Here is a 26,060-nt window from a genome sequence, read left to right as displayed (position 1 = left end):
AGCTCTCTACAGAGTTGGTCGATTTGGCTGGTAGAGTTCCCTCTCCTCACAGGAGACGTTACGGAAGCTGCATGTCCCGTTTAGCAGTAACTAATACTTATGTTGTAGTCGGTATGTAGAGTTCTACTGAACGCGAGCACGTCTAAAAAGTGACTTTCTCCATGGATCACATATGCTCCAATTTTCTGTAAATAAAAAAAATCGAATTTATTACCCAATCAGAAATACCCAATTACTGGTGTCTACATTTATTCGTTTATTTACGTTTTTTCAGTTCAACCATCGCGTATAAATCAGCATTGTATGTATTTATGTAGTTTCCCCATTCAGCATGCTCGAATACCTTGATGGAATTTTAGATTATATTTGCATACCACCAAAACAAAAACCTGTATCACAATATATAACACTACGTCGAACAAAACCATAGCCCTGAGCTTGAGGAAATAAGTAACTTGATTTTTTCATAGGACAGATTATTGGATTTAAGAAAAATATCTTACAATGTAGTTAAGGAGCCTTAAATTATGTATGTTGATGAACTGGGGTCGGGTCGTCATAAACTACTAATGACAAGAAACTGACGAATGCAAATGTTTAGGTTAGAAAGAAAAAAAATCATCCGTGTTATCTTTAAAGTACAGTGACAACAAATGTTGCATTTAAAAAAATAATTAAGTTGAAACTTTCTTGACGCAATTTAAGTGTGCAGGCTTATTTTCATTTAGTTTAGAACATATACAGGACACGTTAAAAGTTTAATAAATTCATTCTTCATCCAATAGGGCTAGCATTAAACATAACACACCTACCTACACCCCTACCCAACGAATATATCATATTCGTTGGGTAGGTATGTAGTTAGGTGTATAACGTTTAGGCAGCTAAATTATACATCTAACCTTCTCATCCAATAAGGCTACACGTTGCATTAAAATGTTTGTTCCCTTAGATAGCTACCAGCTAGGTAGGTAGGTAGTAAGTAGGTTCGTAGATGGGTATGGTATAGGTAGGTAAATAAAATTTGATATACAAATTGTATATTTAACTACTGGTTAAGTAATAACAAATATATATTGTACGCACCAAACAAGCAAGTTTCCATTGGTCCCAAACTAGACAAATAAAATGTCTAATACAGTAAATAGGATTGGAACCCAGGCGACCAAATAATCAACAGAATAAAATAATACTCTATTTTGCTGTGGGATATAGAAGATATGACAAATAAATGGAAAACAATGGCTATAGACAGAGAGCTGGTGTACATGTACGTACTACATAGCCAGTTTTGCCCCTGCTCCAGTTCCTGACTGACAGTGTCAGCGAGGTACGTATAGGTCACTACTGCTCATGTAGGTGTACACGGAATTAACAATCGAGTACATGTCCTCTACTGACTGTCAATTGAGAACTTTTTCTCCAAGATTACGTGAATTCATATTACACACTGTAATTCGTCTATAAAGCGAATCATATTATAACTAAAATGGAATGTTTACCTTTCCTGTTACACATGTGCTTTCATGTGTGCATGTAAACTTCCGGTTTGTAATTTGTAATTTTCGAATAGTAATTCTGTTTCCGGACTTTATTTTTCTGATAAACAACACATATTGTACGAGTTACTTCCCCTCTCCGTGCATGGTGCTATGCGTACATCATACCCCTTTTTTTAATTAACTTTGAATTTAACAACTCTTTATTCGATATCTACCTGCATCAACTTCTTACCAATCATTGAATTTTAATCAAAAAAGACTGAAGTACATTTAGACATTCTGTACCATGATATTTAATGTGAAAAAAATGAAAGTGTATTTTGAATTTCTCCGCTCTCTTGGTGAGGAGTCAATGATATATGTAACGAAACAACTGCTTTAGGCAAATAAGGAAATCCTGGACTCGTATTCGTAAACTAACCTAAGGATTTTCTTAAGTTCATACTTAAGTACACTTAAATCTGCTTTAGAAAGCAAGTTGTTTTATGTTTTTTGCATAATTATCTAAAGCGCCATAATAAGTTGTTCTTTGTAAAGCATATCGCAACCTTCTAAAAATGCTTGTTGCTGATGACGTGACATACCAATTCCCGTTCTTTCTGTTTACAAACAATTGCACGTGGATGAAAGCACGTGCTCGGTCGTCTGCTTCCGTCATAAACTAGGCGAAAATGGCGTAAGAAACAGGAGAGACGCCGTGTAAAAACAGAAACCAAACTGGTCAGCCGGCGGATGTCGTATTCACGAAGCTCGTGGAGGAAAACAAAGACGTGATGAGGTCAAAGTTTGTATCTGGAATCACAACCCATCACAAAAGAAATTCGAGAGGAGAGGAAGATCGCAACTGCTATCAATGCTCTTAACTGTCAGCCACTCGGTCGAGGAAGTCGAAACGTAATGGCACAACCTTCTTATGAAAAGGAAGTCGGAGCTGTCCGTTCACAGGAGACAGGCAAACATTACAGGTACGTTCACACTTATATGATGGTCGAATTCCGATGTGTCCCGAAAATCTATCCCATTGGGATAGCAGACGAACATTCGATTTAGATCTAACAGTAGCAATACTCGTTGAACAGGTATCATAAAACTAACATGTGAAGAAAAAATATTGTGGTTTTTATTCTCTCTCTACTCAATCTTAATATTGCTGACTTCCGGTGCATCAATGGTCAGTCTACTCAGAGTTGTCGTTCCTTACGCAATGCAAGGGCTGCAGCTTTGATATGACATTCTGAATCAATTACAGATCAGACAATTTAGGATAAAACTGATACAATCTTCTTGTATATTATCTGTCAGCATTTTACCAAAACATGCCTACTTGTCCGACTAGCCGACGAAGACCACATAGCAAGCATTGCCGACATTATGAATATTAATAAGTTAAAACACTCCTGGACCGTCCACAAATCACTCGAATTCTACTGCTCGTAGCAAAACGAGGGTGTGTCAGTGTATGTTTTTTTCACAAATATTAAACAAGTAAAACATTTATTTATCAATATAGCGGAGTCCAAATAAATGAAATAATAAAGATGGCAGCGTGAGGATAAATGCTAAGATATAGGAAAGGAGATTCCTAAATAGTCAAACTTATTGGGAGATTTGCGATACTGTACTTTGAATCATACGGAGGGGTTATCAATGATAAAAGCAATCTTTGATTTGTGTTTTTAAAATATCATATAGGAAGGCTGGACAATGTACACTTTGTTTGATACAGCAGCTGAGCAGGGATGAATACACATTAACAAATAAGTAAATTCTGCGCTAATTTTGCTACCAAAAATAAGATATCATATACAGCTACATTCTTCTATAAAACAGTGATGCAACAACATTTAAAACAATATCTCGAACCTTATAAATGCATGTAATACACATTACAAGAACCATATATTGTTATATTCCGATGGATTGAATGTAAATGATAGTAAAACAAGTAAAGTTATTTGTCATTTGTACCTGAAAAGTTGTGTGTTTTTTTTGTTTTTTTTTTATTTACATTCATGATTGATAGTGGTACATGTGGTATTTGTACTAGAATCGATCATTATTGCTGGCTATCAATCTAGTTACCTGATACTGACCGTAGGCTAGCCAGCCAAACGTCTACACTCGGGTTGAGGTATCCATGTCGATCGAACAGGCCCATGTAAGATTCTATTAATCTAAGGCCTTGTAAACCTGCTGTGATTAGTTGTTAACAGCAAACAGGTCGTCTGGGTGAATCGAAATAATTGTGTATTGAGTTTAGTATGGATACCACATGGAATATATGTTGTCTCGCCAGTTCCGTTAATTCCAATGTGAAATACATTTATGCATTTTCTTTCAACCGCTACTGGATAAACTTTAATATAAATTAAGTTCACCTTTTAGAGCAATCGTTGTATCTTTAAAAGTATAACATTAAAAAGAGAATATTGGTGACGTCACGCCATCTGAAAAACATGGGTTTTCCTTGCAGACGGGCAAAAACGTACACAGTTGTATCATGTACAAGTGCATGTTCGCTAGCCAAGGTTCAATACGATTAATTTTAGTTTTTGTTTTTATGTTTTTTATTTAATTTTTTAAAGAGTATTCCTTAGTAAGCGAAGAGGATTCAACCGATTAGATTATGTTTTCTTACTACTACGTTATACACATTTAAAGCGAATTAAACTGTTAAAATCACTGTTGGTAAATGTTATCTGGCGGAATATAATACTCATAAAACTCAGACTTTCCCAGAATTACGAAAATGGAAAATGTCCGCAACCATGTTTTCAAATATCTATACCAGTGCAAAACGTTAACATTACAGTGTGATAGGTCCTACAAGAATGTGTATGTTAACTCTCGTAATCAGACCGCGGCCTTGAGTCCTCACGCGCACCCACGTGATTAGCTCTCTTCGTGAAGCATTGTTTACAAATATCAATCAAAGGTAAAAGTGATTTTAAAAACCCAAATATATATTTTAACAGAACATGTTTACTGGTATAGACGCCTGTATCACTATAACTTAACATATATCACAATTTATAAGAATAAATCGCCGTTTGAATTGTATGGAATCTACTGTTATAGTCGCTTTAACAAAAAAAGAAGTTTAAATAAGTAAACAATAGTTAATTTGACGTTAACATAATTTCTTACGATAAAAAAAAACACAGAAAAATATCTACATGGAAACGAATTCTTAATCGTCAACATAAAAAGTGTGCAATATGTACACAAAATATCAATTTACAGGAAAACTCTTGAAAGCATACAAGGATGATACGTTCCGGAAGGCTAAGCGTCTCTCGTTTTATCAACTACACTACAAAGTAAATATAGATCAAATCCAGGATTGATAACGTCTTCAAAGTATTTTTTTTTTTTTTTTTTTTTATAATTTTCTTATTTTCCAAAACACATATATCATTAACAGTCAATAATTTTAATATATCACCTGCACACTACTGCCATAATCTTTTAACAATTATCCTCACTACTCACACTCATCTTCATCCTCATCATCCTCATCATATCATCCTCTTCCTCATCCTTATCATCAGCATCACCATCCAATCATCATCATCATCAAATCATCATCAGCATCACATCATCAAATCATCATCAATAGTCATCATCCTCATCTGCAATAATCATCCTCGTTCTCACCACCACCATCATCACCAATCATCATCAAACATCAATCGTCATCATCATCATCATCCTCATCACCATCATCATCATCATCATCCTCACCATCATCATCACCATCATCATAATCATCATCATCATTCAATCACCATCATCCTCACCATCATCCTCACCATCATCCTCATCATCATCATAATCATCATCATCATCATCATTCAATCACCATCATCATCATCATCATCATCATCATCATCATAATCATCATCATCATTCAATCACCATCATCCTCACCATCATCATCATCATAATCATCATCATAATCACCATCATCATCATCATCATCATCATCATCATCATCATCATCATCATCATCCTACTCATCATCATCCTCACCATCATCATCATCATAATCATCATCATTCAATCACCATCATCATCATCATCATCATCATCATCACAATCATCATCATCATCATCATTCAATTATCATCATCATCATCATCATCATAATCATCATCATCATTCAATCACCATTATCCTCACCATCATCATCATCAATCAACATGCATCATCATCATCATCCTGATTCACCCTCAATAAAACTCACAATTTTATCATCTTCAGCAGCAGCAACAGATTATCGCAATGTGCTTAATAACATACAAAATAAAAACAAAAAAACGTCTTCAAAGTATTTGAATGTAATGAAAATTACAGTTATAGCAACGAGCATCGAATTATAGTATGTCTAACTTCATATCGCATAAGGAGTATATTTTCCATTGGGACCACGATGTCAACTAGAAAACTTTCCCATGGTTTTCATCAACCTGCATCACTTGAAACCCTTTGTCAAGCGGCGCGTCTGGTTCATCCTCGACATTCAGTGTTTTACTGGGTTTTTTTCACTGCCGCCAGACAGATAGATGAGAAGGTTTTTGATGACATTTACGGCGGGAAATACCAGGGACCTTGGTACAGGTATTTTTTCTGACATTTCGTCATGCGTTTAAAGTTGTAAAGGGAATTTCGAGTTAGTGTTATATACCTGTAATGAATTACTACAAATCAAGTTGACAGTATGAAGGTCTGTCGAGACCTCTCAAAGGAAGATGCTGCATACGCGGCGACAATAACCTTAACTCCATGCATTTACATTTTTAAAGCTGTGTGTGGGAAAGTGACGTAATTCGTAACGATCGCTACATGTAGAAGCTCGGGGCTATTATAAACGAGTCGTTATGTGTATCTGAAGCAGGTGTCTCCAGCTGTCTCTGATAATAACTGCATGTACTCTTGTCAATATATCAAGATCTGTTCATTCACTCAGTCATCGAGATATTCAATGTACACGAGTCGCAGGCATCACAAGCGACAGCATTTCACGATGGATCTAACGAAAATTATAGGATATTAGCATAGATATAATATAGATATTTCGAAAAGATATTTCGCGAACTATTGTAGGTCGGGACAATTAGACATATCTCGGTAGATATGTTTACAACAACAACAACAACAACAACAACAATGTAGTTGCAGTAAATGCCAGAAAACATTTTGTGACATTTACTGCTATATGGATACAAAGTGTTTTAATACTGTGTAATTTGATGGATTCCTCCGTGAAGGTTGATTAATCTTTAAATGTTTTTAATTGAAATAATTGTGAAAACCCACATCACAAACTATTACCCTTTGATGCTGTTGCGGGAAAACATGATTCATCATTTACCAAAATAATTTAAAATGTCGCCATCTATTTTCTACATTCTCCTAATCACCACAATATGCTGGACTGGTGTAGACTTATGCCTCCGCAGAACTCGGACTGACGAGAACGGGATACAGGATAAGGGATTCGAGAACATGTTTCGTACTAACACAAAAGAACTGGAGAATGTCCCCATCCACTTTGACAAACCGATACCTCGATGGATCAACGGGATATTGGTAAGTAAAATTATATATATCCAACAGCATAGGGTAATTCTTAGTGTATGGCTGTAAAACAATACAAACTGATAGCAATGCCTAATGACTCTCTAGAATAAGTAGTCTAGATTGTTTCATAAATAGCGAAAGTAAGTATTAATGATGGCCATTTCATCTTACTTTCCGACAATTTTTTTTTTAAATGTTTGTATATTGCAGTACAATCTAATTAAGATCTCGATGGTATTTCTCACTACGTTACATGAACATCTAACGACATCCCATTAGGGGTCACGTTCTGATGACCTTTGAGCTATGTGCATTTCACTTTCAGGGCGAATCGTCAATTTTTCGATGGCATCGAAGCAAACCATTTCGTCACATTATGCATCTGAAGCAAAGCATTTCGGTACAGCATGTATATACATGTACTATATGCTTTCTGGGACGAAATGACTTGAAACAAATCGACAGATCATGCAAGCTATGCACTCTAGTCATGCTAATATTCGTGCATATAAAATTCACTTTAAAGATTCTGGAAGTAGGCATCTGATTGGCTAATCCAAAAGGTCACCCCAACGTGACCCCTTATGGGATGTTGTTAGATGTTCATGTAACGTACTGAGAATGACCATCTAGATTTTAATTAGATTGATTGTAGTATTTTACAACCGCTTTTTCTTTCAAACAGATCAGAAATGGACCTGCGCAGTTCGAGGTCGGTAATCGGAGTGTTTGCCACATGTTTGACGGGTATGGAAAACTCTACAGTTGGCAGTTTAAAGGAAACGGTACGGTACTTTTCTCTACTAAATTCATCAAATCTAGCTTTTATAAGAAGTCTATCTCACAGAATGACATTTCTCCATATTTGCTGTTCGGATCTACAGAGCCACGATTTAACCATCTCCTAATGTTATTAGCGTTATGGCGGGGAATGGACAACATGAATGTGAACATTTACCGCTTTCCTTCCGAAGGAAATAAACAAGGCAGCTTCGTGACATTGAATGATGTTTGGGATAACTATGAAATCGACCCCGTATCCCTTAGGACGATTGGAAATCTGCATCCTGAAGTCCCTTCTACCGGCGGTATAAACAGTTTCATCTTCAAGAATGTTATGTCGACGGCTCATCCACTTCCGGAATACGGCACGCCTCATCATTTTACGTACTTATACAGTCTTGCTATTATTCCTGGAGTTAAACATAGGATTTCGCTTATCCGGATTAAATCGACGACTGAACGGGAGGTTGTCGCGCAATGGTCTGTGGATCCAGACGAAGTTTCGTTCATGCATTCATTTTCAGTTACTCCAAACTACGTGATATTTTTTAGTCCGCCACTATTTCTCGATATTAAATCTTTTCTGACATCAGGATCTATTTCAAAAAGTTTCAAATGGAATGGCGCTCGAAGGAATATGACAATATATGTCATAGAGATCAAGTCTGGAATCATCCGAACGTTTCACGTTCCACCGGTATTCTATTTGCATCACATAAACGCCTTCGAGACGTGGACTAAGGAGATTGTAATTGACGTACCAACATACTTCGACGCTTCAATCATCTTTGATTTAAAACTGGAAACATTGTTAAATCGTAGCGAAAGGAACAAACTAAATCCACATCCGGTTTTAACACGATACGGGATTAATTTGAACATAACGCAGGTAAGTGTGAAACCATTTCCGGAATCTGTTAAATATCCTTGTGCAACAAAGTTTGACATGCCGATAATCAACGAGAACTACCGATCTCGGAACTACTGCTACGTGTATGGTTTGGTCAGTAAGTGTGACGATATCAATTATAGCCATTTTGCTCTGGTTAAAAAAGATCTTTGTGACAATGGGAAAGATCGGATGTGGTTTTATCCCAATCATTACCCGGCGGAAATGTGGTTTATTCCATTCCCAGCCAATAACCATTCTAAACTTAACGAAGATGACGGTTATTTGTTGGTGCCCGTTCTGGATGGTGAGAAGAATGTGAGCTATCTTGCCATCATTGATGCCGTTTCCATGACAACCTCTCACACAGCGGACTTACCAACGCGAGTTCCCGAAACCTTTCACGGTCGTTTCTTTCCAACTGTTAAATGAAAGAATCATACAACTTTATTACCGTACAACACGAAACTATTCTGTTGTCGATTTCATGACATCATTGACACGAACCGTGTTGCGAAAACACAAAGACACCAGGCAGAGCTATGATTGGTTGTAGACTCTCATTCTGAGATTTTACTTTTCAAGGCTTCCAATAGCTTTGTGACGTTGTTCGAAAAAGGCTCGAGTAACGGTGTTGAGATTTATGTACCATGGTGAAGGAAAAGAATTCAAGGAAATTGCTCAAATGGGTCCAGTAGACGTGATTATAAAGAATTTTTTTCACTGAGGAAGCCAAGCATTTTCATGACATTACACACAGATTGGACTATGTATATAAGATAGAAGGATATTGTAGACATTCGCGAACCTTAAAGATTTTGTACAGTTTGGTAATTAATGTGACTTTACAAGACTACTTAATATCTATGTCACTTATTTTCATTCATGATAATTGCACGTTCCACTCCATTGTTCACCTAATGACACACAACTCTATAACTATGCCCTTTATTTATTTCACAACAATTACGAAACAACTTATATTGTATTTCAACTCATGTTCGCCCTAACGGTTGCGCGTGAGAGGTCCTATTGTAGGCGGAAACTCAGTCGCGTACTAGTTATAGGTGAAAGGCAAATGTGTTACCACTGCGTCACCCTATCAAGTGTGATGCACCTATAGGAAGCAGTTACGTTTATCATTTCTAAATTAATAATTATTTAAATTCATCAACTGCTGAAATGGCGATAAAATGGCGCACTAATGAAATAGTATAGACACACGCGAAACAATTGCAAATCGTCATTGTCACATTGCTAGTTTGATATCATCGAAATCCAGCTTCATTAACTAAGTTTTGGATGTGGTCAACTTCAAAATAGCGCTATCATTCTGAGACATTGAGAATAAGGATGTGATAAGTTATCTTCCTATCTGATAACCCTGAGTTGGCCAGCTGTGACGGACGTCGGTATTGCTATGAACATATCCTTCCCTGCAATTTACAAACATAACAGGCAAAGCACTTCCTTGGAGTTTCTCAAAACATCGCCGGTCAGTGTTGATTCTGTTATAGACATGGCCGAAATTAGCCACCATAGAAAATAAATGATATCGTTATGATAAAGGTTAGCAGCCTTGTTAGTATTTAGGACGCTTCAGGGTTGCAAGTAACTACACATTTTTAGCATAAGAAATACTTACGCTATACAATGAACACCATGCAAATAATATTAATATCATAAAACAAACAACTACCATATGATTGAGTATACCTTGATAATTATTAAAAATCTACATCTGTGTTTCAGTCCTATCACGAATTCTAAAAATGACAAAGTTTTCTTAAAAAACCGTTTTGCATTGTTTTCTCAATAAAACGTTTTGCATTGTTTTCTCAATAAACCGTTTTGTTTTGCATTGTTTTCTCAATAAACCGTTTACATTGTTTTCTCAATAAACCGTTTTGCATTGTTTTCTCAATAAACCGTTTTGCAACCTATATACAATGCCTATTGCTTTCGTGTTTTTATCTGTTTAGTCATCTTGTTGTTTCCCCTAACAAATAGAAAACCATCCTTTACCGTGATTGTAAACACAGAGTATATGGACCTTGGTGTATTTACAAGGTTGCAGTGATATAAACAGCACGTGAGTACAAAGTATTATTACATATTACGACAATTTAAACCAAACACGAATACAACAATATATATTATAGGTCCTGCCAATTGTTTGAAATAAAATCAAAAGAAATTAAATATTACACAAATGTATTGTCGTAAATTGATTATGGCGACTCAAATCTCAGCACACGACGGAATGATGAATTAACACGCCCGGGTCACTTTCGTGGAGGATTTTTTTAAAGAGAAAAGCGCGAAAATGAGATGCCCAGAGAAATTAGTACACTTAAAGTATACCGGAAATGATATCCCATTACATTATGGCTTTAACTCAACGACAACACCAACATCATAATCAAAGTTAGCATATCAGAACATATATAAAAACAGGAATGTTTTGAAGATCTATCAATGTTTTCATTTATCGGTCAGGGCTCCGAACTGTGTACCTAATTCGGATTGTGATAGCACTGACCATACTAGATTCCGTAGAGTTTTGTTCATTTAACAGCCTAGTTAATTACCATCAAAGCCTAGTAAACACGAACTCATTTGAAGCTAGCCAATTAGCCTCGTTGATAATATTTATCAGTTTTTCAACCTGAATCAAATTTTGATACGTCTAATTGTTGTTCTCGGGCGCCGTAGGTTATTCTATATTCAGGGTTTACAGTTATGAGTAAATACCAATTTTCTGTAGAAATAACTGGAACTATGAAAATAAAAACAAAATGCATATAAATCTAATTTGGAGTTGTTTTTTTTTCCTGTATCAAAATATATTAATGTTATTCAATTAAATATGATTGGATACGTCGTTCAAAAAAAGCATTTTAACGATTTGAAAATTATTTGTTTTTTACGGACTATTTCAATTCGAGGAGCACTTTGAATGGACTGTAATGGCAGCTTTCAGACTTACGCTCAACTATGTCAAAAGATTAGAGTGTAAGGTTCGCAATCACTGTTGATATCGATCATTATCACTGTCGATATCGATCGCCATCACAGTCGATAACGATCATCATCACTGTCGATATCGATCATCATCATTATTGATATCGATCACCATCACTGTCTTATCGATAACGATATTTGGTGTATTCAGTCAAATATTGTATTTCTGAAAGTTGGTGGATTAGCCATATTTCACACTCAACACCACAATAGCTAATGCAACGACCAGACCGAGACTCGAGCCCGGGACCTCCGAACTCTAAACGGAAACTATAACAATTTGAGCTATCTGGTCACCGGCGTTCAGCACAGTCCGTTTCCGCTTAACATGTAGTCACTTTTATTATTTGTTGACACCTTTGTTAAAATTGTTCTGTTTCTAAGAACATAATTGCCAGTCTCTTTAACTCGTTCGATGTCTAAGAAGAGAGACACGTGTCAAGTTTCAAGTTTTATCAAAAACTTTAGGCCATTGGGCTATCAGTGTAACAGATCAAAATACAGTAGAGATATCATGATAAGTTTACAGTGTGTGAAAATATACATTCTACCATGTTTGCTATGTAACGCCGGTTTTGATTGGTTTAAAACCATGTATTATTTTCCAATAACCCACGCTCGTGTCAATAATACACGGTCGTGAGTCACGGCTATCACAATTTTAAATATCTAATATTCACCCATTTCATAAAAGGTTACTATAGCCGAGTGGGCTAATGGGTTAGTCTTTCATTATATTTTTATCACGACGCGAGTTCGAATCCTACGGAGGCCCCCCTTTTTTTTCTTTTTCTTTTTTCTTTTTTTTTTTTTAAATTTTCAAAATCAATGCCATATGATAGATGCTCTTGATCGTAGTACTGTATTGCCTGTATATTTCATCAACAAATAATACAATACTCAAGAAATAAGGTTTTCCCGGGGTTTCTTTGCTGTTTTTCTATTAGAAAGAGGTCGATCTCAGAACTGAACAGTACATGGTAAAATAGAAATAATCAACTTTGACTCGTGTATTGTTGCAGGATATACAACTCGGACTCGGATATTTTGCAATTTTAATTAACAACTCAGGCCTTTTAATTTAATTGCAAAATATCCTCGTCCTCGTTGTATATCCTGCAATAATACACGAATCATCGTTAATTATTTCTTAAGTAAAATACCATGCCAATTTTAAACCACATTTTTGAAAAGTTTATTTCTATTTAATCATATGATGTACTTTAATCCAGATTTATGGTTTGATTTGATATTGTTTTGTTTGACCTATTAACACCATAAAGTCAATACGGGGTTTAAGAATGACGGTGCCACTAGAAGTCACTTTTTTGTGTGTGATAACACTAAAATGATATATGTGTACACGTTAGCTTGAAACTCCGCCCGGTCACCTTTAACTAACAACGGAGTCCTGACCGGCCAATTTTAAGCTGAACATCAAGCAGAGATCAGCCAATAACATTCTTTAGAGATTTATTTATCGCAACCAGTGGAAAGAAAGCATTACTGCCCTCACGCAGGAGATACCCTAGGCAACGGTTAACCTTCAAATCATAATACACTTACAAGTTTCTAGAAAATTAGCCTGATTCGAAGCTTTGTATGCCTCGTGGTTCCGTTGTCACCGATGTAGTTTCGAAAATGTGTCTTACATGTAATTCAGATTTGCATGACGGTTATCGTCGATAAGGATAAGGACGAATACCATTCCGGAACGCATGGTCTTATCAGCTTTCTACGTTTCCAATGGTCGCCATGCAAATTTATATCTTCCAATCGATAGTGGTAATACACACTTGAAGTAAACAGCTTTTATGAGGTAGATGGGTTTTTATTTTGTGCAAACTTTTGTGACCAAATATGTTATATCCGCTGCCTCGCGATTGGTGGACGGCAATGGACCTTCCCAATGCCTTATCGTACACATCTTCAGATAGTAGAGGGATAAATCGTGTATAAATCACCAGTACAACAAACTCCAGACACAAGATCAGCCAGGTCGAAATGTTTAAACGTTAACATATAGCTGAGAGGGAGAAACATTATTAGGAGAATTGAAATGTGACAAAACAACTTAGGTGCATATAACTACAATAGAAAAATGTCCCTCCTACTGTTTCATTGTCTTTTATTCGCTACGTTATGTTGGACTGGTATAGAGTCGTGTCTCCGCAGAACTCTGAATGACAAAGATGAAACACATGTACAGGATATAGGATTCGAAAACATGTTTCGTACTAACACAAAAGAACTGGAGAATGTGCTCATTCACTTTGACAAACCGATACCTCGATGGATCAACGGGACTCTGGTAAGTATGATTGACATCCAATAATATAATGTCATATTGTATGTGTTAACATCGTTGGTAAATCCCGTTGTACGATATAAATACCCCAAGTTAATATGTAGGCCCTTCTACATTATTCATTGATGGCATTTGATAGATTTATGTTAAATTATGTACAATGTACTGCAAAACATTAAAATAAGCTTTATTTCATTATTTTGTTTCATGCAAACCAATGACCAGTTCATTTAGCAAAACAATGACCAGGTAATTTAGCAAAATCAAAAAATACATAGGGACGCCTTTCCTAAGTAAACGTAATCATCTATTACGCAGACATCGTCCAAAGCCACCAAATATCGTAATTTGTCCCGCCCATCATATCGCTAATCTTCTGTGTGTACAAAATAGCGTAATTCGCCTATCCCACCATATCGCTAATCATCTGTGTGTACAAAATAGCGTAATTCGCCTATCCCACCATATCGCTAATCACATGTGCACCAAATATCGATATTTATCTAGCCTCCAGCAATAGCAATTACTCACCACACATTATAATTCATCGTTTCTACAAATAGAGACATTTATCAAATCACTAAATTCATGTATCCAGTAAAAGTTTTTTTTTTCGATAATTATCTTTTTATTCAGGCTTTTCATAAGTGCAAAGTACATGAAAGACAAATACTTCTTTACTCATTTGCATGCTCGCATATACATACAGAAACATTATAAGAAATTCGCACATATATATCATTTGCATGCTGCATACAATTACACACATCCTGTTATATAGATTTCTTATTTCCATAATCGCCAACATGTACACACATCATGTATGAAATATACATATCTTACTTGCATACTCACACCCTTTTATAAGCATATATCTCATTTGCATAATCGCATACATTTACACACATCCTATGATATATAGGTTGATACTCCCCAACATGTACACATATTCTGTATGATATATATATGTGTGTCTGTTTTATTTGCATACTCACTCACACACACACATACATAAACAAACATATATCGGATGTAACATTCTAAAATAGAGCATACTACTCATTATTCAAGTCCTATCTTATAAAGAATTGAGTTAGTTGTTAGGATATGGTGAATTACTTTAAACTGAAACACTATGGTTTTGTATTTGTTGTAACACAGAAAGGCATTTTATGAAATTTACCCCTGCATATTATTTTAACAATAATTGCTCTTTTGACTTTGTCTGGTTTCCCATTCCATAAATAGTCAAAATAGTAATTTTTCCGATAGGTGTGAATGATTTTCTGGTCCAAATTTTAAAGATTTTAGTCTAATGAGTTTTTTGTCAAAGTTGAATTTCGGTATTTCGTGAAGATTCACATTAAATTCAATTCCTAACAACACAAATTTTGTTAAAAAAGAATCCTCACTAAACTTCTTGCTACCAATCCATATTACCTGAGTTTTATCACTATTCATTTTTAATCCAGATTTTTTTTGCAAATTCATTAAGTTCTTTTACTGATTCCTTTAGTGATTTCTCTAATCCGTCAAGTATAAGGGAGTTGTCATCGGCATACTATGATAGTAAGATAGGGCAATTTATAAGGCAACATGAATACCTGTTATATTTTCATTATTTCTCAATTTCACCGCCAAAATCTCTGCACAAAGTATAAACAGATATGGGGCGATCGGTTCCCTGTCGACAGCCCCTCCTAATATCAACGAAAGAAGATATATTTCCAACCTGATTTATAGCTGATTGGACATTATGATGTAAAGTTTTAAATCAATCTACAATACTATTACTAAAGCCAAAAAGAAGCAGAATAGAAGTTTCAATTTATGAAGTCTTCAAATATCATCACGTCGCTAAATATACTAATTCATTAATTTGCTACGATATATACACGTAAGTACCAAATGTTGTAGTTCATCTACATGTGTTATGATCAGTTTCGAAATCCATCGAGTCCCAACATATCATAACTGATTCATTCACCAGATATTATTTTCTATTTAGTGTACGATAGAGAAGCATCATATATACAAGATATTTCGGTGAATTACAGTCCCCCACCAGATGTGAAATTATTTGCAAAGAATGTACAAATAATGAATTTGTTTTGGAACTAATTCTGCACACTATTTTTTTGACAGACCCATCGCCTTCAAATTTCAGTTGGTGGTATTAGTGTACTGTACTTGAATTCAGAAATATCATTCATATTAGTAAGCGATATCAGAAGTTTAACGCAAGTGAACCCAAGTTCAAGTGAAAAAAAAACCAGTAGATCAGGACAATTAATTTATTTGTAGTTTTGGTGTAGTCAAAGGTCGAAATGTAGATCAAAGCGATCTACTTTTGGTGCATGACGCATCGACCTGAATGACTTTAAATGAGCCAATGACCAAAATATTAAGTTCCTTTGATAAGCAGTGTAGGAGATAGAGCCCGGACAATGTTTGATGCATACTACTCAAAACTGTAGCTACCTGTATGTTTTGTTTCATTGTTTGTGTTAATTTGATATCGCAGGTTTCATTTAATGCGTTTTCGTGACAATAAGTGTATACTTTGCCGACGACGTTCCTTACCAAACTTCACAATAGATGTAAAATCACCATAATAATTCGTTTGTTTTCGTTTTCATCTAGATAAGAAATGGACCCGGACAATTTGAGGTTGGGAATCGCCGACTTACCCACTTGTTTGACGGTTTTGGAAAGCTCTATAAATGGCATTTTGAAGGAAACGGTTCCGTACACTTCTCTACTAAATTCCTCAAAACTGGGTTTTATAAGAAGTCGGTCTCCCATAACGACATATCACCTTATATAATGTTCGGACCTACCGAACCACGCTTTAGCTACGTACAGGTATTATTAGCTGTGTGGAGAGGCGGGGGCAACATGAATGTAAACATTTACAACTTGCCATCCGAAGAAAATAAGCGGGGCAGTTTTGTAGCATTGAACGATGTTTGGGACAATTATGAAATCGACCCAGTGTCTCTTGAAACAATTGGATATGAATTTCCCAGAGTTCCATCGACTGGTGGTGTAAGCAGTTACATTTTCAAGAATGTCATGTCTACTTCTCATCCACTTCCAGAATACGGCACTTCCAATCTCTTTACGTTTTTGGTAAGTCAAGCTATTGCTCCTGGAATTTCTCATCGGGTTTCACTTATCAGGATAAAGTCGTCGGCAGACCGAGAAGTTGTTGCGCAATGGTCCGTGCCAGCCAGACGAGATATCTTACATGCATACGTTTTCAGTTACGCCTAAGTATGTGATATTTTTCAGTCCACCGCTGTTTGTCGATATACTTCCACTAGCAGTATCAGGTTCGATTTCAAAAGGACTGAAATGGCATGGTGCCAAGAAGAATATGACAATATACGTCATTGAGATTAAATCTGGGTCCATCCAAACATTCACTGTCCCACCGATATTCTACTTACATCAAATTAACGCCTTCGAGAAGAAAGGAAATAAGATTATAGTGGACATACCTACATATTCCGACCCATCGTTCATCTTCCGTATGAATATTGACACACTACTGAACAGCACTGAAAGGAACAAGCTGAATCCTCACTCGGTTTTAAAGCGCTATGTTATTGACTTGGACAGGAGCAAAGTAGCAGTCAAAAGTGTTCACAAGTCTGTCAAATATCCTTCCCCGGCAAATCTTGACATGCCCGTAATCAACGAGAACTACCGCTCGCAGAAATACTGTTACGTTTACGGCTTGGTTCCAAAATGGGACAATAGACAGTATAGTCAGTCTGCTATCGTTAAGAAAGATCTTTGTGGCAATGGAAAAGACCGAGTATGGTTCATTCCAAATCATTATCCGGCAGAAACCTGGTTTGTTCCATTTCCGACAAATCACAACAACATCAACCGTAGCGAAGACGATGGCTACCTATTGGTACCCGTTCTGGATGGGGAGAAGAATGCCAGTTATCTTGCCATTATTGATGCCGTTTCCATGACAACCTTCAGCATTGCTTATCTTCCTACAAGGGTTCCGTTAACATTTCACGGCCGATTTTTCCCTGTCATTGACTAAAAACAATGGACAATATTCATCAAGATTCTTGAATTGGCTGTTATAGCTGTATCACACGTCGGGCAGCATTTGTATATACAATGTAGTTATAATTAGTAATATTAACCCGGAGGAGATGATAGTTCCTGACATTTTAGCAGTAATCTAATTTTAGGGCCTTTCGCCCTTGAAGCATTACGATAAATTGTTATTGCGCACATTATCAATGTGATATTCCATTGCACTAATGTTATAATTTAGAAATGCGCCAAAATTTGAATGCGCCAAAATCAGTTCGTTTACAGTAACATGGGGACAAAAATGTGTTGTAAATTTGTCACAAAGATCTTTTACAATGAATGTAGTACCAAAGACAAAGCAAAACTGGTTAGCATCTCCCCACATTCTTAATACGACCATTTACACAGGCAATATTCCTTCACGTGAAATTCACGTGAAATTTTTCACGTGAATAAAGGGCAAAAAAAGTGAAATTCACGTGAAATGTTGTGAATTTCACATGAATTTCACATGAAACAAAAAGAAATTTCACGTGAAATTCACGTGAAGAAATATTGCCTGTGTAGGAGAAGAAGGCATTGGAAGCTTTTTCTTCTCGTTGGGGGGATGGATTACGAGAATTGATATTTCCATCTGTAGTGATCAAAAGATTTCCTCGTTGATGTGATTTAACAGACGAGAACAATTATGGGTTCGACAAGGCTATTTGGCACAAGTTTCAATGTGAAGCACCATGCCGGAATCAATACTAAGATGTCTCGCCATAAAACCCGATACTGATGACGATATTCTGGCGTGCTTCATAGAAGAAACGATTCCGACAATAATATCACAGATAAGGTAATCTCTCTCAACCAAATCATGCAGCATTCAGACCGGAGCGTCCGACACTACTTTCCTTAAAATAATCACAAAAGAACAAGAATTTGTAAGCTACCCAAAATCATCAAATATCACAAAGGTCGGCCGTGGAAAGGTACGGGGCCACCTGGCCGACCATGCGGGTTTTCCCCGGGTACCCCACTTAATATAATTTGATTTAACTTGTTCCGAAATAAAGTTTATTTATACCTAATTTACGTCATGTAGTGTTAACAAATCGCCATAGGATAATGTTACATGTTTGTCATATATTCCACGCAGATGTGTCATAAGTTTGTTAACGCAGGTTTTACTATAACTATCAGAATTAACCAATCATTCCTGTGATTATAGAAAAATCTCGACCCTAAGGATAAGATGGGACAATTTGAAAGACTTTCTTTCGGGCCGAGATATCGGTAAAACTTCGGGAATACATAAAATGTATCATGCGATATCATAGACAGTGTAATCAAGTTTAGGAAAATTTATACTCCTCCTTTCATTTCGGAACAGGGCTTACCGTTCTTAAATAGTTACTTACATGTAATGCAATTTCTGTATATGTTGCACATATATTTGATTTCATGCAATAAACGGCATAATTAAGATATGATGTGATACGATATGATTTTTATAAGTTTACCTTCAAATTTTCGTTTGCTTGACGTATTTCCTTTATGTGTCAATTTTTCTAGTGTCGTTTGGTTCTAAGTGGATAATTGTCCGTGAACCATAAAACAACACAAAACCAAATCAAATCTAGGAAAACTTTGTATATATCACCATCATCAAAGTACAGAAAATACTGATACAGCCTTCAACAGTGCAAAGATAGCAGAACCACAGGGGCGACACCTCCTCCATGAGATAGCTGATGATAAGAGGATGTAGCATGGTAGCGATATGGGCAGTCACGAGTAAATAGCTGGTTATATATCCTGATACAGGTATAAAGTTAGCGTTAGTCCAACTTATAAAGGTTGGCCACACCATACCGAACGGCACACCGATAACACAAACCGATACCCAGATACCGGCGTCTTCATAGAAGTAGGCACTGACACTAAGACCGACAAACCCTATAGTATAAGTTATTGTTGATAACAGTAATATAGTGTCTGGCTTGAGAAGTCGCACGAGAAATATCCCGGCTATATTTCCAACCAGAGTGGCGAAAACATAGAATGACGTCATCATTGCACCGGCTACTTTGGTCCAGTTAAGATACTGAACACAGAACACTGTTATAAAATTACCAAGGGATTGACCGATCACTCCGAATACTACTGAAAATAACCCTATGTTCACTAACTGTAGTCGTTTGATCATTAAACTGATATTCCCAAAATAGTCATGTTTAACATTTTTCAAATTCGTAACAACACCTCTTTTTGATTTTAAAAATAGAACGACAAATGGAACCGCGGATAACAAAGTTAAAGATGCTGAAATAGAATATGCAACATAAAGTTTAGAGGTATTTTCAGCTGGAAATATAACTTTTCTTGAAGTATCGTTGTGTTCAATTATGTTGTTCGTGGAAACGTCATCAATTTTAGATGTAGTTCGATTTATCCACAGCGTCATATGAGGTTCGCTTGGTAAATTTGATCTACTTGTCGATGACGTCATGTTAGGTTTCTCTGATGAATTTGACACATGTGTCCACGACGTCATATAAAGTTCCATTGAAGAATTTGATCTACTTGTCCATGATGTCGAATTAGGTTCCCTTGATGAATTGGATAGCAGAAAGGGTGCAGTCGCCATTGGAGCTAGAATACCAGAAATGGCGAAAACGGCATACATTATCTGGATGTATGAGCGCCCCCTGGGTGTCGATCCCCAAACTGACACTGCTTTTGACGTCAATGCTAAACGAAAAAGGGAACATTAACCATGATTAATACAAAAAGTATTGACTACTGAGAATTATTTCCCTTTAGCTAATGGTAGGGTGTTTGCCTTAAGAGTGTCAGGTAGTTAGTTCGAAGCTCGACATGGGCAGATTATGTTTCATTGACCCTTCCTATAACTATTCTATACTTACTGAGATTCATTCCTCCTTCCAAAATACCATTCAGGACATGTGTCGCGACCATCAGTTCGTAATACGCACACCACGGAATAACAGCCAGCACAAGTCCATTTAGTAATAGTGAAGCTACAAACACGAGATGGTGATTCATTTTTGTGTACAGATGGCCGCCAACGGTTGACCCAATCAAACGACCGAAGAAATATGACGTCATGAACCAAGATCCCATCTCTAAATTTACTCCGGATATTATCATTAGATCTAAAAATGCAGGTCCTATCTGTGATTTCGACCAGCCCTTTATAAAAAATAAAAACATAACAGACGAATCAAGAGAAGGACAAGTGTAATGTTGAAATGGGACCACTATGGAAATCGTACGCCGGATAAGTTTTTCCAATGTTATAATTACAATTTCAATTCACCAACCCTCGTATAATTGACATGGAAAGAGGGTTCAATGCTTTATCGATATGCAGTATACGTTTATACAGTCGCGCGTGCAGACTAAAACCGCCAATATAATAGTTCAACATTCAAATGTGACTTTTGAGTCGCACACATGACCAACGAATAGTATTTCTAACGCATTAGGTTGGTGTTATTCAATTCCAAAGGCATAGATTAAACATTACGACTGTTAACTAACATTCAATTTATACCACACGTGGACTAAACCCTAAATGCGTTTTTGATTGGTTGAAACGGTGACCTTGGACCGGGACTATTTTTTAATCACGTGGTTCAATGCGTTTTGATTGGCTAATACTTGAATGCTGCTTGACAGGGTCTCGGAAATGATAACGCACAAGTAGTTCCTAGTTGGTTTTGTCATATCTTAGATTTATATATAGATACATGTAGATAGATTTCTATCAATCTATTGTTTTAAAAATAATAAACTTTCTTATTATTATTTGTTATGATTTGCAATAAATTGTAATATATTTCAATACATTTCCGAAATTGTCAGTTTTGCATATTGATTAGCGGCATTTCAATTTAGGTCATACCCCTACATTCCCATGTGATATTGTGAAAAGAACACACGTTTATTACAAATCATAACAAATAATAAACAAGATGATTGTATGCCTTGGGAGTTGAAAAACACCAACCTATTGTTGTAGAAACAAGGTTATAAATAAAGAAAGTGATAAATAACACCTAGGTAACAGAAGACGCCAGCCGCCTTTAAAAATTTAATGAATTAATGGATTGCAACAAATAAATAATAAATAAATAAATAATTAAATAAATAGTTAGAGTGGAGACTTACATTAAAAAGAGTATTATAACATCTAACTTGCGAGGTTCTTACCAGAATGAAGTAGACCAAGGACAGACACACACTGAGGAGGAAGTTGAATCTTGTGGTCTTGTTCAATCGAACTTCATGGAAGAAGGATTGGTCCCCTGTTTCTGTTCCATCTTCAGAAAAGACGGGAGAGGCTACATCAGGGATTTCATGGAGAGGTATGCCCTCATCTACGTGAGATGTTTCGTCAGCTTTATGCTTTGTTGTCATTGTGCTGTACAGTGATGAAGAAACACATTCGGATTGTGACATAAAAAAACAAAAAACAAAACAAAAAACAACGAAAAAACGTCATAACATTACTGTTATGTGTAACGTTCAAACTGGATTATACAGTAGTCGATCAAACTCATAAGTGAAACAGCATTGCATAAATGCCCGTATTTGCCAATAGAATCGTTTTCTATAGAGAACAAAATAATTCACTCGCTGCAGCTAAACAGGTTCACGATCAATTACCCGTTAAAGGTGACATCGGATAGTTGAATTGTCTCAAAGACATTCCTTTATTAAAGCTTGGAAATTGCTCGACGTTGAATTTTTGTTAAATGTCTGAAGTTACGATGTTAAATGAGGTTTCGAGAGATTTATGTTGGTTAATGGTATGGGTAAGAAGTCATGTCGTGGTTATAATTTCGTTGCAAAATTTTATATTTCCATATCCAATTTTCGTATTAATGTCCTCAAAGTCCATTTAGAAGATATGATCACTCTATGGTTTTAACACTATGCTAAGTGCAGTACCGTGACGTCTGTTTCTGGTTAGTACTGATAGAAAAAATATTGGCCCCTACTCCTACTATATCAACGTTGATAGGAGTAGCGTGTTTTAAAATGAATTTTTGATCATTCTCACATTTCAAGCATTTTGCCTGTTTAAAAGCAATGCAGCTATTACCATTTCTACCATACCCGTTTGGTAATTTCCAAGATCTAGCAAATGTGCAAGACCCCCAAAACATACTTTCAATCTGATAACGTGTAGAGATACCTTATACATCTTGGGTTCCTTGGTATAAGTATTTGCTACAAATGATACCTTATAGGAACAATATCAACATGATTTCTCATCTCTGTCTCATTCGTGATGCTTCGGAGCCGTGCTCCCAATTGTGGCGGTTTACACTGTGTTACAGATTTCGGATATACCTTAAGACCGAGTTCTCTAACGCCATATCATACAGTAGATATATCTCTCGGTAAGTATGTATGTTACCCTGATTAAAATGCATCGTCAACGAAAATGTCATAAACACGGTAAATAAAACAGTTTAACATTTTTTTAACAGAATTTGTCACCGAATTATTTTGTGTTAGCCATACATCACAGACAATTTTCTCATGTAATATATGATACACTTTCCAGGATAACAGGGTGTTTTTCTTGACATAGAAATGACTTACCTTACTACTCAGTGCGGCCCACCAGGTCAAGAGTGTGTATATGAATAATAGTGTATAACATTAGACATGTCGACAACTCAGTCATGTTGACCCAGATAAGTAATTCCTTATTTACATTCATAGACATTATCAATCGCACTCACAAGTTTATTGACCTCTGTCTTATGGTCCACAGAGGCTTGATACATCTCTTATCATATCAATACTGTAGGCCCTTGGCATCAAGGACGTAAGGGACGTAACAACTGTATGATGTCCCTAACATCACTGACGAGTCCTAGAAGGACGAACTAGTACCGTATGATGTACCTAACATCACGATGAGTCATAGAGGGATGGAACCACTGTATGATGTCCCTTACATCACTGACGAGTCCTAGAGGGACGGAACAACTGTACAATGTCCCTTACATCACTGACGAGTCCTAGAAGGACGGAACAGCTGTATGATGTCCCTAACACCACTGACGAGTCCGAGAAGGACGGAACAACTGTACGATGTCCCTAACATCACTGATGGGTCCTAGAAGGACGAAACAGCTGTATGATGCCTCTCACATCACTGACGAGTGCTTGAAGGACGAAACAACTGTATGATATCCCTAGTACCACTGACGAGTCCTAGAGGGACGGAACAGTTGTTTGATGTCCCTAACATCACTGATAAGTCTTTAGGGGACGGAACAGCTGTATGATGTCCCTAACATCACTGACAAGTCTTGAGAGACGGAACAGCTGTATGATGTCCCTAACATCACCGACAAGTCCTGGAAGGACGGTACAGCTGTATAACGCATTTTAATTTTGACTTTACTGTATCTTACTCTAGCTATTTTATTGAATTGTTCTTATATCTGGTTATCTTTAGTACAATCCATATGCTAGATCTGAATCTTAGATCCTGATACACATAAGACATATGGACCGTGGGTTAGATATTCTGATTTACGTACATATATTATCACAGGGACCTGTCATGGATGTCATGTTTAACAAATTTTAATCCAACCCGTCAAAATTAATGAAAATTACTATCTAATTAGATATAGATTGTAAAAAATTCTCTGGTCCCTGTCATACAGTCTGTAGTCCGTCATAATAGGCCATAAGAATATTTTAATTCCGTTAAAAAAATGGTCAGAGGACCGGTGTACCATGGTGCAGCATACTCTTTCTGTCCATCCGTCTCTCTACTGCTACTTGTCCAGAATGCGTAAATGGACTTTGATGTAACTTGATCAGAATAATATTTGAATGAGGGGAACAATATTCTGTATAATGGGAGGTAAAATAAAGATTGGGTATTAAAACAACAAAGAATAACGACATGCAAATGGAATTAAAACACAAAACGAGGGCAAAACATGAACAGAATATAGATTTACATAGAAATACTAGGGGGCAGGACCAGACGTTCCAGAAGAATTGGCGTTTTATATTCCCGACCTATTATCGCACAAGGAAATATTTCCTAATAATATCATGATGTCGACCATTAAAACACGATTTTTTTCCATAAATAGACATATGTTATGGAAGTCGTAATAACAGGGACAGGGACAATTGAATATTGAATAAAATATTGTTAAACTAAATGGTATGCAGTGTTTTTGTTGTGTAGAAACAAGAAAAACAACTGCTGGTAATGTTGGACGTTGAATATGTTCTTGTATTTGATTCCAGGTTCTATATGGTATATCCGATTGATATGGTCAAAAAATGTCTTCTTTGTTTTTAAGACATCGCAACATCAATACACCTACAGATGAAATTGAAAGATTTCTGTTACCATTTCTGCAAACCAGGTCGGTCATTAAAGGGTCAATTTGTTTTCATGATATGTCAATAATCCGTTATATCTGTTCACCAAACACAGCAAGGATGTCGCTGACCAGAAATTCCATCATTGTCATGATTTCACCTTCGGTAGTTTAACGAAAATTTAAAAGCAACGGAAGCTTTTTGTTTTGTTTTTTTTTGGTTTTGTTTGTTTGTTTGTTGTTGTTTTTTGTTTTGTTTTTTAATAAATAAAGATTATTTATTAAAAAAAAGTACCGAATTCAAATGTTAACTTTTCGACGTCATCAATGTGCTCTGCTTGTTCTGTCATATTGTTAATACAGGTGAACGAGATTGGCCCCCTGGCAAACTTGTTTGTATTACACTCCTTTCTGGAATGGTTCACCTCCATGTAACACAATCAATCTTCAGCTCATTGAATGGGGTTACTGTATGATAGAAGTAATAGAAAGCTTGACTTGTGCATCCAGCCCCTCCCTCT

General features: G+C 36.3%; 3 protein-coding genes across 3 annotated transcripts; 2 read left to right on the top strand and 1 right to left on the bottom strand.

Annotated features, from left to right (window-relative positions):
- Nucleotides 1–2,399: 2,399 nt before the first annotated feature.
- On the top strand, nt 2,400–9,189 carry LOC117344163 (carotenoid isomerooxygenase-like). Its single transcript, XM_033906817.1, has 3 exons — nt 2,400–2,467; nt 6,965–7,094; nt 7,771–9,189. The coding sequence occupies exons 1-3, from the start codon at nt 2,400–2,402 to the stop codon at nt 9,187–9,189; spliced, it is 1,617 nt and encodes a 538-aa protein (XP_033762708.1).
- Nucleotides 9,190–14,008: 4,819 nt separating this feature from the next.
- On the top strand, nt 14,009–19,629 carry LOC117344162 (beta,beta-carotene 15,15'-dioxygenase-like). The gene is given in 3 exon segments (XM_033906816.1): nt 14,009–14,092; nt 16,733–17,308; nt 17,310–19,629. Coding segments are annotated over 3 exon segments (1,506 nt in total). The 3' UTR covers nt 18,156–19,629.
- A 103-nt stretch (nt 19,630–19,732) lies between these two features.
- LOC117344330 (sodium-dependent glucose transporter 1-like) lies at nt 19,733–22,596 on the bottom strand. Its single transcript, XM_033907057.1, has 3 exons — nt 22,379–22,596; nt 21,070–21,355; nt 19,733–20,893 (listed from the first exon to the last, which is right to left on the bottom strand). Exons 1-3 carry the CDS (start codon nt 22,583–22,585, stop codon nt 19,779–19,781), a joined length of 1,608 nt encoding a protein of 535 aa, XP_033762948.1. The 5' UTR covers nt 22,586–22,596; the 3' UTR covers nt 19,733–19,778.
- Between the last annotated feature and the right edge of the window lie 3,464 nt (nt 22,597–26,060).

Source organism: Pecten maximus, chromosome 15 (genome assembly GCF_902652985.1).
Source record: "Pecten maximus chromosome 15, xPecMax1.1, whole genome shotgun sequence".
NCBI classification, from domain to species: domain Eukaryota; kingdom Metazoa; phylum Mollusca; class Bivalvia; order Pectinida; family Pectinidae; genus Pecten; species Pecten maximus.
Note: the sequence above shows the minus strand (reverse complement) of the source record. Positions and strands in the feature narration are given on the sequence as shown.